General features: G+C 46.1%; 1 protein-coding gene across 12 annotated transcripts in view; it reads right to left on the bottom strand.

Moving 5' to 3' along the window:
- Positions 1–3,662: 3,662 nt before the first annotated feature.
- Myt1l (myelin transcription factor 1 like) overlaps positions 3,663–13,219 on the bottom strand; it is a 402,403-nt gene continuing 392,846 nt past the window's right edge. For 7 of the 12 annotated variants that reach the window (XM_029541111.1, XM_029541116.1, XM_029541117.1 and 4 more), the window contains 3 exons: positions 12,291–12,400; positions 6,827–6,970; positions 3,663–6,524 (listed from right to left, as the gene is read on the bottom strand). In XM_029541111.1, the coding sequence (XP_029396971.1) occupies positions 6,384–6,524; positions 6,827–6,970; positions 12,291–12,400 (395 nt within the window). In that variant the 3' untranslated portion in view covers positions 3,663–6,383. The remainder of the gene's footprint in view (positions 6,525–6,826; positions 6,971–12,290; positions 12,401–13,219) is intronic. The other 5 variants (XM_029541118.1, XM_029541119.1, XM_021202071.2 and 2 more) reach the window with 3 other exon arrangements.

Genomic DNA, 13,219 nt, shown 5'->3' with positions numbered 1-13,219 from the left:
CACCACCACCATCACCCGGGGTATGGGCAGCTCTCTGCTCACCACCACCATCACCCGGGGTATGGGCAGCTCTCTGCTCACCACCACCATCACCCAGGGTATGGGCAGTTCTCTGCTCTACTACGGAAGGTGTGGAGAGAGACATGGTCCCCTGGCCAGGGTTCTTTCCTAGGATGCTTTTCTAAGAAGCAGGCCACTGCCAGATAGGCCTCTGCAAAGCTGACTTTGGAGTGGCTGCTACTGCGGGGCCCAGAGGACCCTACATTAATAAGACTGTGGAAAGCCCCAGCTTGTGTTGGTGACTGGAGAATTTAGTTTAAGACTTTTCCCAGCCCACTCCCCACATAGGCTTAGATACGGTTTTGTGCCTCCAAATATTAGTTGAAATATTTATACTAGCATCTATTACCTCTATCTCACACATGACCAGAAATAAAATATAATTAATCTGAAACCTCATGAAAGTTGTTGAGCCTGTTAGCTCCCCAGCTGTAGACAGCACTTAGCCTTATTTCTTGTGATTTCTGTTGACAGGACACACTGTAATATCATGAGATCAGAACAAACCCAGACCCTGCGTTAGTTACTTACCTGTTACTGTGCTAAAACACTTTATGAAAAGTGTTAAAGCACTCTATGAAAGAAAGAACTTCTTTGGGCTTACGGGTTCCAGAGGCAGAGTCCACCACGGCCCGAGAAGCACAGCAGCAGGCAGCAAAAGCAAGAAGCTGAGGGGTCATATCCTTAACTGAAAATCAGAAGCAGAGAGAACAATCTGGAAATGGCATGAGGCTCTGAATCCCAAAGTCCGTCCCCAGTGACACACGTCACGTCGTCTGGCAAGGATCCACCTGTCAAAGGATTTACAGCCTCCCCCAAACAGCTCCACTACCTGGAACTTGTGTCCAAATATAGGACCCTAGGGGGCACATCCCTCCTTTCAACCAGCACAGACCCCACAGCAGGACAAAGAGAAGGCAGCTGTGACTTACCTGAGCCCATGTCGCCTCTTATGTCCGGAGAGGTGACTGGTAATTCCATGTTCCATTTCCTCCCTCCTGTTTTCTTTCAATTACTAGATATCCTCCATCACTAAGCCTCCCCCTTGTAACCCACGGATTTTGTTGAGACTCACATATCCTTTGTTTTCTTGCCTTGATGAGGAAAAAATAACGGAGGCAACATAAATGATAGAAGAAATACTACAGAGTGGAGTGGGAAACATACCCCATGCCGTTTGGAGAAGGGAAGGAAGAGGACCTTTGGAGCTTTGGAGTAGGAGGATGGTCGTGTGTGTGTGTGTGTGTGTGTGTTCTCATGCACTCACAATTGAAATAGACAAAATGCAATGCTTGAATTTCTTCTTGGCACATAGTTAAATTGCATGTTGGTTAAGACCCTGGCTCGTCTGTGTAATCTTACTGAGTTCAAGCTCTACAGGGCCAGTCAGTCTGTCTGTCTAACTGGGAAGAGGCAGATGTGTCCTGCTGCCAGAACATCAGGTCTGTCAAGTCATCGTGAATAGAAGAGAAGCCCAGTCCTGGCCGTGCTGAGGAGGGGCTGGGAAAGGGTGCTGCCCCTCCCAGGGATGAGGCCAGCCAAGGAGGTGTGGCTGGGCACTCAGCAGGACCCTGTGTTATCAGTGCCTATTACCATGGTCCAAGAGTGACTGCCATTACCTGTTGTCAACTGATTTCCTCCCTGCCCCAGCATCCTTTGTGCTTGCAAAACTGTTTTAACACCTGTGGAGGGAGGGACACTGTCAAGCTGTTCTTTGGCACTCTAGACATCTGCTGTGGCCACAGATTATGGCTTTCCCCCTCATCATCCACAGCTCTTGTGCTTAGGAATTGTGGTTATAAAAATCAAAATTTAAAGCTAGGCAATGGTGGCATATGCCTTTAATCCCAGCACCTGGGAGCCCGAGGCAGGCGGATCCTTGAGTCTGAGGCCAGTCTGGCCTACAGAATGAGTTCTGTGGCAGCCAGGTCTGCACAAAGAAAGAGAGATCCCCCAATATATAAATATTTCTCACACGAAGACACACACACACACACACGTGTTCACGTGTACAATACGTGCCTAAACCCTTCTCCCTGAGACTTGAGACTGGGAAGTCTGGGAAGTCAGACCAAAGGCTCTGCTGTTTGTCCTGACTGTGCTATCCCTACTCGGAGGTGCTGTGCTGGGAGCAATGATTTTCTTAGGGCAGTGACCTGGGACTATGTTCCTGCCTTACCCTCCTGCTCTGCCCTTTCTGGAGCCACACCAATGCTGGGCTTTGCCTCTGGGTTACCTGTGTGTACCCAGCCCTCCCTGATGCTGCCCCCCTGGGCTGTGGTCACTTACCTGATTTACTCCACCTGGTTAGTGCTGTATCACTTCTGCAATGCTCCGCAAAGTGCATTTCTCAGATCTGTCCACTCGTTTCTCCATCATAGGATTTTAGGATTCTTTAAAATCGCTTTATATTTTCAGAATAAACATTGGGGATCGGGTGAGCTTATCTTATTTTCATTTTCTAAGATTCTGAACTTTATTTGAATAGTTTTAAATAATGACCTTGATTCTAGAGTCGCTCCAAGGTTGGCTGGCCTGAGACACTGACAACTGCCTTTCCGTTAGTTCTATTTGTTCCAATAGCCAGCAGTTACTGGAATCTACGGGCAGGTCTGAGGCACACATGAAGGACCCTGGGGAAAGGGTCACTGCTTACTGGCTGGCACTGAAAGATAAGCAGCAGCTCCAGGCACTGTCTTGCTGCTGCCAGCCGTCCAAGAAGCAGTCTGCTGGAACAGGGTCTGAGGAGCTCACTTGACTTGTGTTTAGCAGCACTGGGAACGAGTTCCCAGTTTAATCAAGATTACAGGAGCTGCTTTCTTAGATTCTATGTATTGTGCACGCTATAGGAGGCTATTGTGGAATTTTAAACTACGACTTTTATTAATGGAATAGGACAGTGCGTGCGTTACATTTGAAGGGCCAGTTACATCTCATAGGTGACTTTGTTGCTCAGCTCCTGGCTAATGGCCTGAAAGTAGCACTCCATCCCTTGTGAGCTCCTGAGTTTGATAACCAGTAACAGCCAGGTGATGTCATGTGCTCTCTGCTATGTATAAGAACAAAGCATTCTTTTGAAATGAATCAGCCAGAAGGTTGCAATCACACAGCCAATGTGGGACATTTTGTGAAGTAACCGTGCTGGCCCCTTGAAGCCTCTGCGTCCTGGCAGACACATGGGACTGTAGTGATGGGGAAGCACAATGGGCAGAGCAGGTACCTGAACTACTATGTGATCCCAGATTGCATTCCAGGTAAGGAGAAGCTGTGAAAGCCCCTTCAGGATATGGGCTTATGTTCACCAACAGCAGTGCTGTTCCAAGTGTGAGAGTTGCAGAAGGATGCCAAGCTGTTGGGAGACATCTGCACCTAAGCAACCTCAGGTTCTCAGGCTGGATCTCAGCTGGGGCAGGGCTGAGGGGCAGGGGTTACAGAAACGAGGTAAAGCTGTCCTCTGGGAAGCACAGATGCCTGGGGGTGCACATCCACGGTGCCCCAAGTTCTAGCCTAATCCCACAGTGCTACTCCAAAAGCAAGAGACCGGGGGTGGGGGGAGGGGGCTCCAGGAGCCCAGATGGCACTCCAGTGAAGACTCAGACCCGTTAGAGATCCTTCGTGCTACAAACGTGGCAACACCTTTTTATTCAGAGTAAGATGTGTTCACATCAGCATGACAAAGTTTGTACAAAGTTCACAATTTAAAAATGAAGTATCACAGCACTTGTGATTCCACACATTTATAGCAAAATTAAAGTGTCAACAAACCCATGCCGTGTAGTACAAAAATAAATCAAACTTCAGTTCCACAGAGAGCACAGGAAAGAGTTTATACAAAATTCTGTCTTAATAAATGATTACTTAAATTAACTTAGAAATGAATATGAACAATAAGTTATAATAAATATGCTCTGATGACTCACAATAACCCCATGTGGAGGGTCAGCATTCTAACATGTGACACTTTGTGATCCCTATATATAGTCACAGATAACTTTTGATTTGATATTATGTACCAACGTTACATGAGCAGCAGATTTGTGCTTAGAACCCCTCTCCATTGTACATAGGTGATAACAATAAGAGTCCAAACTGATACTACCTATTACTCTACTAAAAGCATTACTACATTGGCCAAGAAGCTGCAGACAAGACGCGGTGGGGAAATGCATGTGCCGCTATGAACAGAGGCCCCCCCCGCCCCGGGTGTGGGCCTGGGACCATGTGTATGGCATCAGGTGACAGTAAGCACCTTGCTTCAGCTCTCAAAAGGCAATTCTGAGCATGGCAGCTACAACTAATCGCACAACAGAAAGGGGGCGCTGGACAGAGAAGGTCCTGCAGAGCCCCAAGTAATTACATAATCTTTTCCCCAGCTAGTTATTAAAGTCCTTGTGGAAAACTGTAAGCTTTTGTACAGTGAACAGTATAAAGTGCCGCTGGGATATTCTTATATTTATACATATATATATATATACCGAGGTTGAGTATTGTATCAGAATGTTTGTCGTGAGATCCCTGTAGTCTCCCTTAGTAACTGTATTGGGTCAGCCTCGAGGGCCTCCTCTACAACTCATCCACTTCAGTGTCACAAGGCGACTGACACAGGATTGCACACCTCCGTACGGATATATAGGACAAGGCGAGTGCAAAGAGCCGACTGGCACATTGTGGGGACAATGACCCTGTAAGTCCTGTTCTGCTAAAAATATTTTTTTTTTATTATTTTTACAAAACCCATCCTTTTTTTATTTCATAACAAAATTTTAAAGTACTTTTGTACTTCCTGCATAACATCAAGACATGGAAGAGAGAGAGATGCTACTAAAAGGAAATCAAGTCGACATCGGGGAACACAACACATTGTCAAAGACTACTCAGAAGGGGCGCAGCAATCAAAAGTGGCCGTATGCATACATATAGTGCAGTCATTTGGGATGAAACCATCAAATTTCGAAGGTATCAACAAATCTAAGATGATCTAGTTTAAAGCAAAAAAAAGTGCCGCAGTCTATTATTTAGTTACTTTAACATCTGATTGCACTCTTTCTCAGGTTAGGTCACCACGAGTCACACAAGGCTGTGCAGACGCTAGAGTCAGCTGGACCCAGTGAGGGCAGACCATGAACGTCCTTGGCCTTGGTGTCCAGTGTGTTCTGGATAGGACCAAGGCTTACTCAAAGTCAGAGTTGGGGCAGGGAGGGGTAGGGAAGGGTAGAGCTGCTTCCCCACCCGCCCAGCAGAGAACCCCATCCAGCAACCAGGGCAAGCACAGCCGTTAGCCTTCATCCTCAGATGTGAAACAAGAATAACCAATGATGATTCTTTTTGAAAGTGAAAGGGGGGAGATAAATGCTTAAATTACCTGTTTGCTCAGATGGAAAAAGCAATCAACGGCTGTTAGGTAAGCTAGATTGTGGTAACACTTCAGGGGGGCACGGGGCTCTAGGGGAAATAAGAGAAGTGTGCTCCAAAGGTTACTGAAAACGCAAAGGAAATCTTCGTGTTGTCCACCTCTGACAGGCTCCTGTCTTAACGGAGTCTCCACAGTCCCACCATGTAATGTTTAGGAGTTAATTAAAAGTGCTGTTTAAGCTGCTTTGAATCTTCTGCCAAGTTTCCATGGCTTGATGTTGTCTTACAATAAATTACTTATTTCATTTCTTATAGTTAATCCATATGCCATTTCCTTGGAATGCAAAAAACCTCATTTATTGCCCCCACCATACACCATCCTCCTAAAACAAACAAACAAAAAAGTCACATAATATTTCCAAGCATTGTTCAAAAATAAAGCATTTTTTTGCAACCAATTCTTGCTATGAAACAATATGCACACAAAATGTATTTCTTAAATTCCACAAATTCCTCCAACCTGAGGCAAAATGATAATGTCTAAAAGTAGCCAGGAGGCCACAAAGTGATCATTCAAACCTGCTTTTTTTTTTCCTTTTTCTTTTTTTGTCCATTTCAGTTCAAAATACTAAAACATTTAATCACTAAAGCATTAAAAAGAATTTACACTCTATTTATTTCCATCAGCTTACCTCTTCAGAAATATAGAGACCCCCAAATGTGCAGACAGCAGCAGCTATAAACATTACATGGCAAATCACGCTATGTCAGCTTATATGAAAACGTACAAAATGTGAATGTATCCAAAACTAGTCTGCAGGTACTCTCTCAAGAGCACACAAAACCATTATGAAGTCTTGTAGCATAACACTGTTCCGACAGAAATAAATATATAACACTTTCTGGTAAGTTACAGCAGCAAGAAACAAGAGGCATCCTTTTTAAGCATGAGTCACCACTAGAGCAGCTGTTCAGACCTGAATTCCTCTCACAGCCTGCTTTATATTTTCCAGTAGGGCTTTATTTTCTGGACTCTGATAACGATCTTGATTTGTATACATTTCCGTCAAAGTAGTCACGTAAGCATCAAAATTTTGTTCATTGATTGGATCCTACGAGATATTAAATAGTAGTTCATATACAACTTTTATTTTCTGAATAGTATATTCACAAAAGCATAAAACAGTATCACAGCATAGAGCCACTGTTTCCATAATACTTAACAGGCCTACTCAGAGCACACTTAACGTTATGCCATCAGCCCCACCAATGTTTCTAGTGGTTAACGGTATGGTTTCAGGGTGGTGACCAAAAACAACCAAAAGCTGAAGGACCACAGACAATGACACAGACATCTACTCAGTGAGGTGGACTGCGGAGGCTCCGAGGCGCTCACCTACGCCTAGTCACTTACCATGTGAGGCAGCTGGATGTTGGCAAGGCTGTGGATCAGGGACTGGCTCAGGTTGGCTAACTCGTGCAGGAGTGACTCATTCTGCTGCTCAATGACTTTGTTCTCCTCCTCAATCGTCTTCAGGTTGCTCTCCATTGTGGTGATCTGAAATCACACATTTGGGTGACATGTAACATGAGGCTGGCTGTTGGGAGTGTGCACACCGGCTGAGGGGACAAGGACAGACGCTTTTTGCTCAAGCAGAGGCTGCACTTTGGGGACCTGAACTTGTGTCTTTGATTCTTTACATTTGAACACATGATACTACCTACAGCGACCATGGAGGTATTCTGTCTGCTTGCTCTCTCTTCATTGAATGCTCTCAGGTCTGGATGCTCTCCTCTGCCCCACCCATCCCTGTGTCCTGTGGGGAACAATGTTAGTTCTTTAACATTGATGATGTTAATTTCTCTTTGTGGTGTTCTAGTCTGCTCTGACGGGTGCTCTGGGTCCTTGCAGGTAACTAGTAAATGTACGCAGGTAGAGCTCTGACTGGTCTCTTGGTTCAGCTTCCTTTTCCTAAGACAGTGGTTCTCAACTTCCCTAATGCTGTAACCTATAACACAGTTCCTCATGTGTGGCGATCCCAATAAAATTATTCCTGTGGCTACTTCACAGCTGTAATGTTAGTGCTGTTATGAACCATCATGTAAACATCTGTGCCTTCTGATGGCCTTAGGCGACCCCGTGAAAGGGTCATTTCATCTCCCAGTCTCCACCCACACTGTTATAAGAAGTCCGGGGGAGCTGGAGACTTTCATGTGCCCCATACACTGAGCTCCTGTCTCCCGAGTGTTTCTATCCCTCTTTCCCTTACTCTCTACTTGACTTCTTTTCTTGTTATCCTTTAACTGCATTTGGTTTAAGTTCCACACTCTTGCCTCTCATCTACAGGCAGGGCCTATGAAGAGATACTGAGCAGGGCAGCAGTGTTAGTGGGACTTCACCAATGAATGAGCATGTTTCTTTTTATCCTACTGGGGGGATCTCTTGATGCCACATGGTTTCCTTCCCTGTACAGGCTGGTCAATGCTCTAGCATTTTTTCTGTTGAATTAATGTTTTCACCTGTGGTGGTTTGAATGAGGATGGCCCCCACAGGCTCACATAGTTGAAGTCACTGAGAGTGGCACTGCTTGAGAAGGATTAGGAGGTGGGAGCTTACTGGAGGAGCTGTATCACTGGGGGTAAGTTCTGAGGTTTCAGAAGCCCATGCCAGCCCCCAGCTCTCCTCTACTCCTTTCCTCTTAAATGGATAGTGGCTTCCAGCATTCATAGGGCTATTTCAGATAATTTCCCCCTCTAACCTGCATTTCCCACTCATGTGTCTAAAGGGTCTTTCTAGCCAATGTTACCCCGTCATTTCCAGGAGCTGTGTGGAGCACCCACCCTCCAAGAAGAACCTATAGAGACTAGAGCTACCCTGTTTTCAAGACAAAAAAAATCTCATGTGTCAATGGCACTAAGCATTAGTGAAGGAAACTACGGGGATTGTAGAAAACTCTAGTGCAAGTCCCAATCAAAAAGGCACCTCAAGCTGCAAGTGTGGCCTAGAAATTTCAGTCTCCAGCTGGGGAGTATCCCACCTAGTCCCAGGCCACTCGGATGAGCCTGGGCCACTTAGAAGGGTACCTAGACTACTCAGAATAGTGAGTGGGACATTTAGAGGGTGTCTGGATACACAGACATAGAACTGTGGGGCTCTCTCAGTCTCACAGCCTGGCTTTCTTCCTTTTGACTATCTGACTTTCCAACCTCCAAGTGGGCCCTGTGTTTCTCCTGTGAACTCAGATCTGCATGCCTGAGGCCTGTGTTAAGGTACTGTGAACCTGGAAGTCCACTCAAATTAGGGGAGCCCTGCCTTCCCTAGTTGTTTTCCTTATTTTTATAGTTTCCTTGTTCTTTAGGTAAATAAGAACCTCTGCATACACTGGCAGCAAGAGTTCTGTTTTTCTAGGGTACTTAATTCCACTGAAGTGTCAAAGCCATTGAACACAGTGTGGCCATTCTCGCAGGCATAGTGCTACAGGGAGAGTGTACAGAGGGCATCTCTACCTCTACTCCAGCTCCTAAAAGCTCTGGTCCTCAGCAGTGGTTTGCAGAGATCCTGTACCACCTCTAGAGCCAGGCTGCAGGCTGAGGTCTGGGTCAGGATGTGCCTTCCTTGGGGAAGAACACGACTCTTTACCCAGGTAGCATGGGTTTGAACTCTAGGGACCCTCAGATCCTCTGTGATCATGATCAAAGGTTATGAGGATAAACCAAGATGAAGGTCTTCAAAGGATAAACACACACCACAGATTTACTCCTCCTGAGCAAGTCTCATGTCTACCTGCCTGCCTGCCTGGCTCCATCGGCTTCCAGGCCTAAATGTTTTCTAGGATGGCCTCTGTCAGGAGTTACTAAAGACCAAAGACAGTTCATGGCCCAGTTCTGAGAGACATGTGAGACTCTTCTTTCAATGGCTACCATAAACCCAAAGGAAGACATCATCCCGTGATGCATTCACTTTGTTTAACTCCTGCTCAGTACCGTATACAGCTATATGGCAGCAGCCGAGTCTTGTGCCACTTTCACCTGGAATAGAACTGTTATGACAAAGGCTGTGGGGTCCAGACGCCAGCTCATTTGTTCTATGATTCCTCGCTGCTGAGATCCAAAGCCAGTATGGCTTCCTTCACAGACACATGCAGAAGATGCACAGGATGGGGACATATATGCAGTATGAGGTCACTGGGGGAGCAAGACTTGGGGAAAGCTCCATAGTAATGTGGTCCTCTGCATCTGCCACCACATGACACTGAAGTGGGATCAAGAGAGGCGTTTAGGGTCTTGACTGAGTCCCAGGGAGTTTTAGATCACAGAGACTAAACCACAGTCTGATGAGCAGCACAGAAACACAGCAGCTGAAGACCAGCTGCAGGGCTGGCACCTGCCAACGCAGCCACGGCACGGCCAAGGACAGGGCCGGATGGCAGGTAATTCCTCATTGGCAGTCTGCTCTGAGGCTATGATTCTCTTTCATGTTCTAGCATCTTTTTCTCTTCTCCCTCCTCAGCAAAGCTGCTCAGCCCAACTGGTGACCACAGGAGAGCAGTTCTTTTCAACCTGTAATCTGAACTCCCCTCCTTCTGCTCCTATATTTTCTGTACTAGAATGTTCCCTTCTGATAACCCATGGCCTCCCCCATTTCTCCTGGGCCAAGCACCCAGCAGTAGCTTACATCCATGTTACTTTCCTCCCGTGCCTTGTTCCATGAGTCTTGTCTCCTCTTTCTTGTTCAACTTCTGTGTTTTCCTTGGTCCTGGTGTGCTCAGCTCATTTTTGTAGCCCTCTGCTTGAGTCACTGTGTAAGTTCTCAAAAGTCACATACAGTGGGTGAGAACTGAGTTGGACTGGATGGGACCTGTTGTATTTAACTTGGTCAATTGAGACTCAAGGTCTGGGAGTGCCCAGCTAGGCGCTTAAAATACCTTGAGCCCCAATACAAAATACCTATGCTGCATTGAGTACAACTGAACTGAGGTGAAGTGCACTTTGTCTTTGGTCATTTTGCTTGCCCAGAGACACTGCTCAATTATATAACCAAATGCTAGGCTCACCTGCTAAGTTAGGTGGTACCAGCACGATTTGTTCCTCAAAGTGAATTCTTACAGCGGACAGTGAACTGAGCACACTACACATTTAACACCAATGGTCCCTGATTAGAGAAGGTACTATGGTTTGGACGGGATTTGAGTGTCCCTGGGCTTCACATGCTGACAGTTAATATCTACTGTGATGTGAAGAGTGATAAGGGTGAAAACTTAATCTAAATATTGATATTAGCAATGGAGCCTGTGTGGGCAATCATCATTAGAAAAGGTCAGCGGCATCAAGGTGGACACAAGGTGGATGTTAGAAGCCTGGTGGTTTTATAGGAGGCAAAGAGACTAACACACACACACACACACACACACACACACACACACACACACACACACTGTCCTTCACCATGTGATTGGACATACCATACGATCTGGTGATTCTATCAGTAAGAAGGCTACCGCCAGATATAGGCCCCTCCTTGGATCTCCAGACCCATGAGTGACAATGGAACTGCTTTCTTCACACCATGCTCTTCTACAGAACTGCATGAATCAGCAACAGAAAACAGACTAATGTGCATGGCAGCGCTCAGAATGGCAGGGGAAGGAATTTTTAATTAGGAAGTATTTGAGACACAGAAATGCTCACATGTACTTCCCCCTTTATGTTCTAGGCTCCACTGTCCAAAGTTAAATCTGGGCTCTTCCTGAGCACAGCCCCAGTCACCTGGGTAGAGCCACAGCCCCAGGCACTGGTTGTGACTTTCTCTACTCCTGGTTCCTGCGTGATTCTGACAGAAATGACTTCAGCCTTAACCTGTCTCTGACTTGCTTCAAGTCCTCTGCTAATGTGTAGCCCAGGAGTATGAAGCGGCCTTGTGTGCTTCACCCAGGAGCTGAGTGGACATAGCATGTCATCTGTATCCAAGGTGACAATGGCCACAATAAGTGCCCCAGTGATTGTCATGCAGGACCCCTCTGTTAGCTGACATTCCTGGGAGTGTCCAAAGAAGACAAGTTTCCTTCTCCTTCCCAGCTGGCCGCAAAACCCTGAGAACTCACATGGAAATCCAAGGTCAGCTTCCCATCAGCCCACATGCTTGGGGCCACAAGCAATAGGCAACGCATCTCAGACATCTTAGGGCTTCCACTACCACTGTAGATGGATGCAAAATGATCACATAACACAAGGGCCTAAACACTGTGAGAGAAAACTCACATCTTCTACCTTTCATAGAACAGCTGATCCTATGGGAATGACTATTCACAAATGGTCTGGTTGTACACAGAAGCACACATAGGTAGGTGGACAACCCATGGCCTCTGTGTTATAACAAATATTGCCATGCGACAATTCTGTCGAAGGGAAAGTCACCCAGTGGGGGAACAAATGGGAAGAAGTGGAAAACAAGGAAAGCACACTTCTCCCAGGAGCTGATTCCAGTCCCTCTCTGAGCAACAGCGCTTCATTACAACCAGAACAGAGAAGGGGCTTCTTATTAAAGCCAGAATAGATGCTCCACAGTAGAGCCAGAGTTGAGGCTGAATTGCTAATACTAGGACTGAGGCATCATCACAGGATTAGAACTCCAGTCTGACATTGGTATGAGATTTGAGACTATGTGCGAACTGGAATGAAAAGCTTCACACTAGAGCTAGAACTGAAGCTAGGCATGCTGCTGTAGGCCTGTAAGCCCCATGCTCTGAAAGCAGATACAGCAGGCTCACAGGAGATCTATGCCAGCTTAGGCACACAGGGACACTCTTCCATGACAGCAGGAGCAGCAACCACAGAGGAGCGGGGATCCACACTGGAGCTAGAATTGCGGCTTCACAAACTGTTACCTGAGTTCTGAGTTTGATCATGTCAGCCTCCATCTGGGAATTGGACTCATTAAGCTCCTTGATCTCTTCATCTAACTGCTTGATTTCTTCATCATTTTCTATACCTGTAATGGCAAAATCATTATGTTAGGGCCACATTGGCTGAAAATATTGCAGTAGAAATACCATGTTTTTCCATTTAGAGTTGAATTTTCTTGGGAAATGTATCACTGAATTTATAGAGTCATAGCTTGTATGTCTTCATCTCCCCATCCCTGCCTGCCTTATAACCAAGGCACCTAGAGAAAAAGAAGATATTGTAGAAAGAGCCCTGGTACTGGCAGGTCAGAGCTCTAGGTTGAATGCCCTGAACCTCAGGATTTGGTCCTTTGACTCTGGACAGAAGTTGCTTTGCTGACCCTTGATTCGCCAGTTAAACTCCTTCCCACTTCTTGCACTTAGCATCCTCCCATGATCATTTTTGTTCTGTCATCATGAGCACAACAGGCTTGCATAATGAGTCCTAACAGAATCTGACTTCAAACTTGTTCAGAAGTTGGGAAGAATGTGAACCTGAATATCTTGGGCTGAGCAGTCCAGGCCAGCAACTGCCAATATTCAAGCACCTAGGTGGCTCCCAAGGCCAGCCCCGGCAAACCCAGGCATGTGGTTAACTAACTACCTGTTTTTACAAAGGCTATTTTCAACATCTGCTCTGCTGTGTTCTGCTGCTGACAACTTTGCTGACAACCAATAACAATATGGCGAGAAGTCTCTTGTTTGGGGATATTTGGTTTTACATGATTGAGGACACATGAAGTACAAAGGCCATTATCATCAAATATGATAGTGCTGGGCTTGTGGCTAGCATTGGTCACTTTCCCCAGTGAGGGGTCCTTCTGCAGATCAATGGGCAAGAATGAGTAGGCCAGACCTTGCAGAAT

Source organism: Mus pahari, chromosome 7 (genome assembly GCF_900095145.1).
Source record: "Mus pahari chromosome 7, PAHARI_EIJ_v1.1, whole genome shotgun sequence".
NCBI lineage: Eukaryota > Metazoa > Chordata > Mammalia > Rodentia > Muridae > Mus > Mus pahari.
Note: the sequence above shows the minus strand (reverse complement) of the source record. Positions and strands in the feature narration are given on the sequence as shown.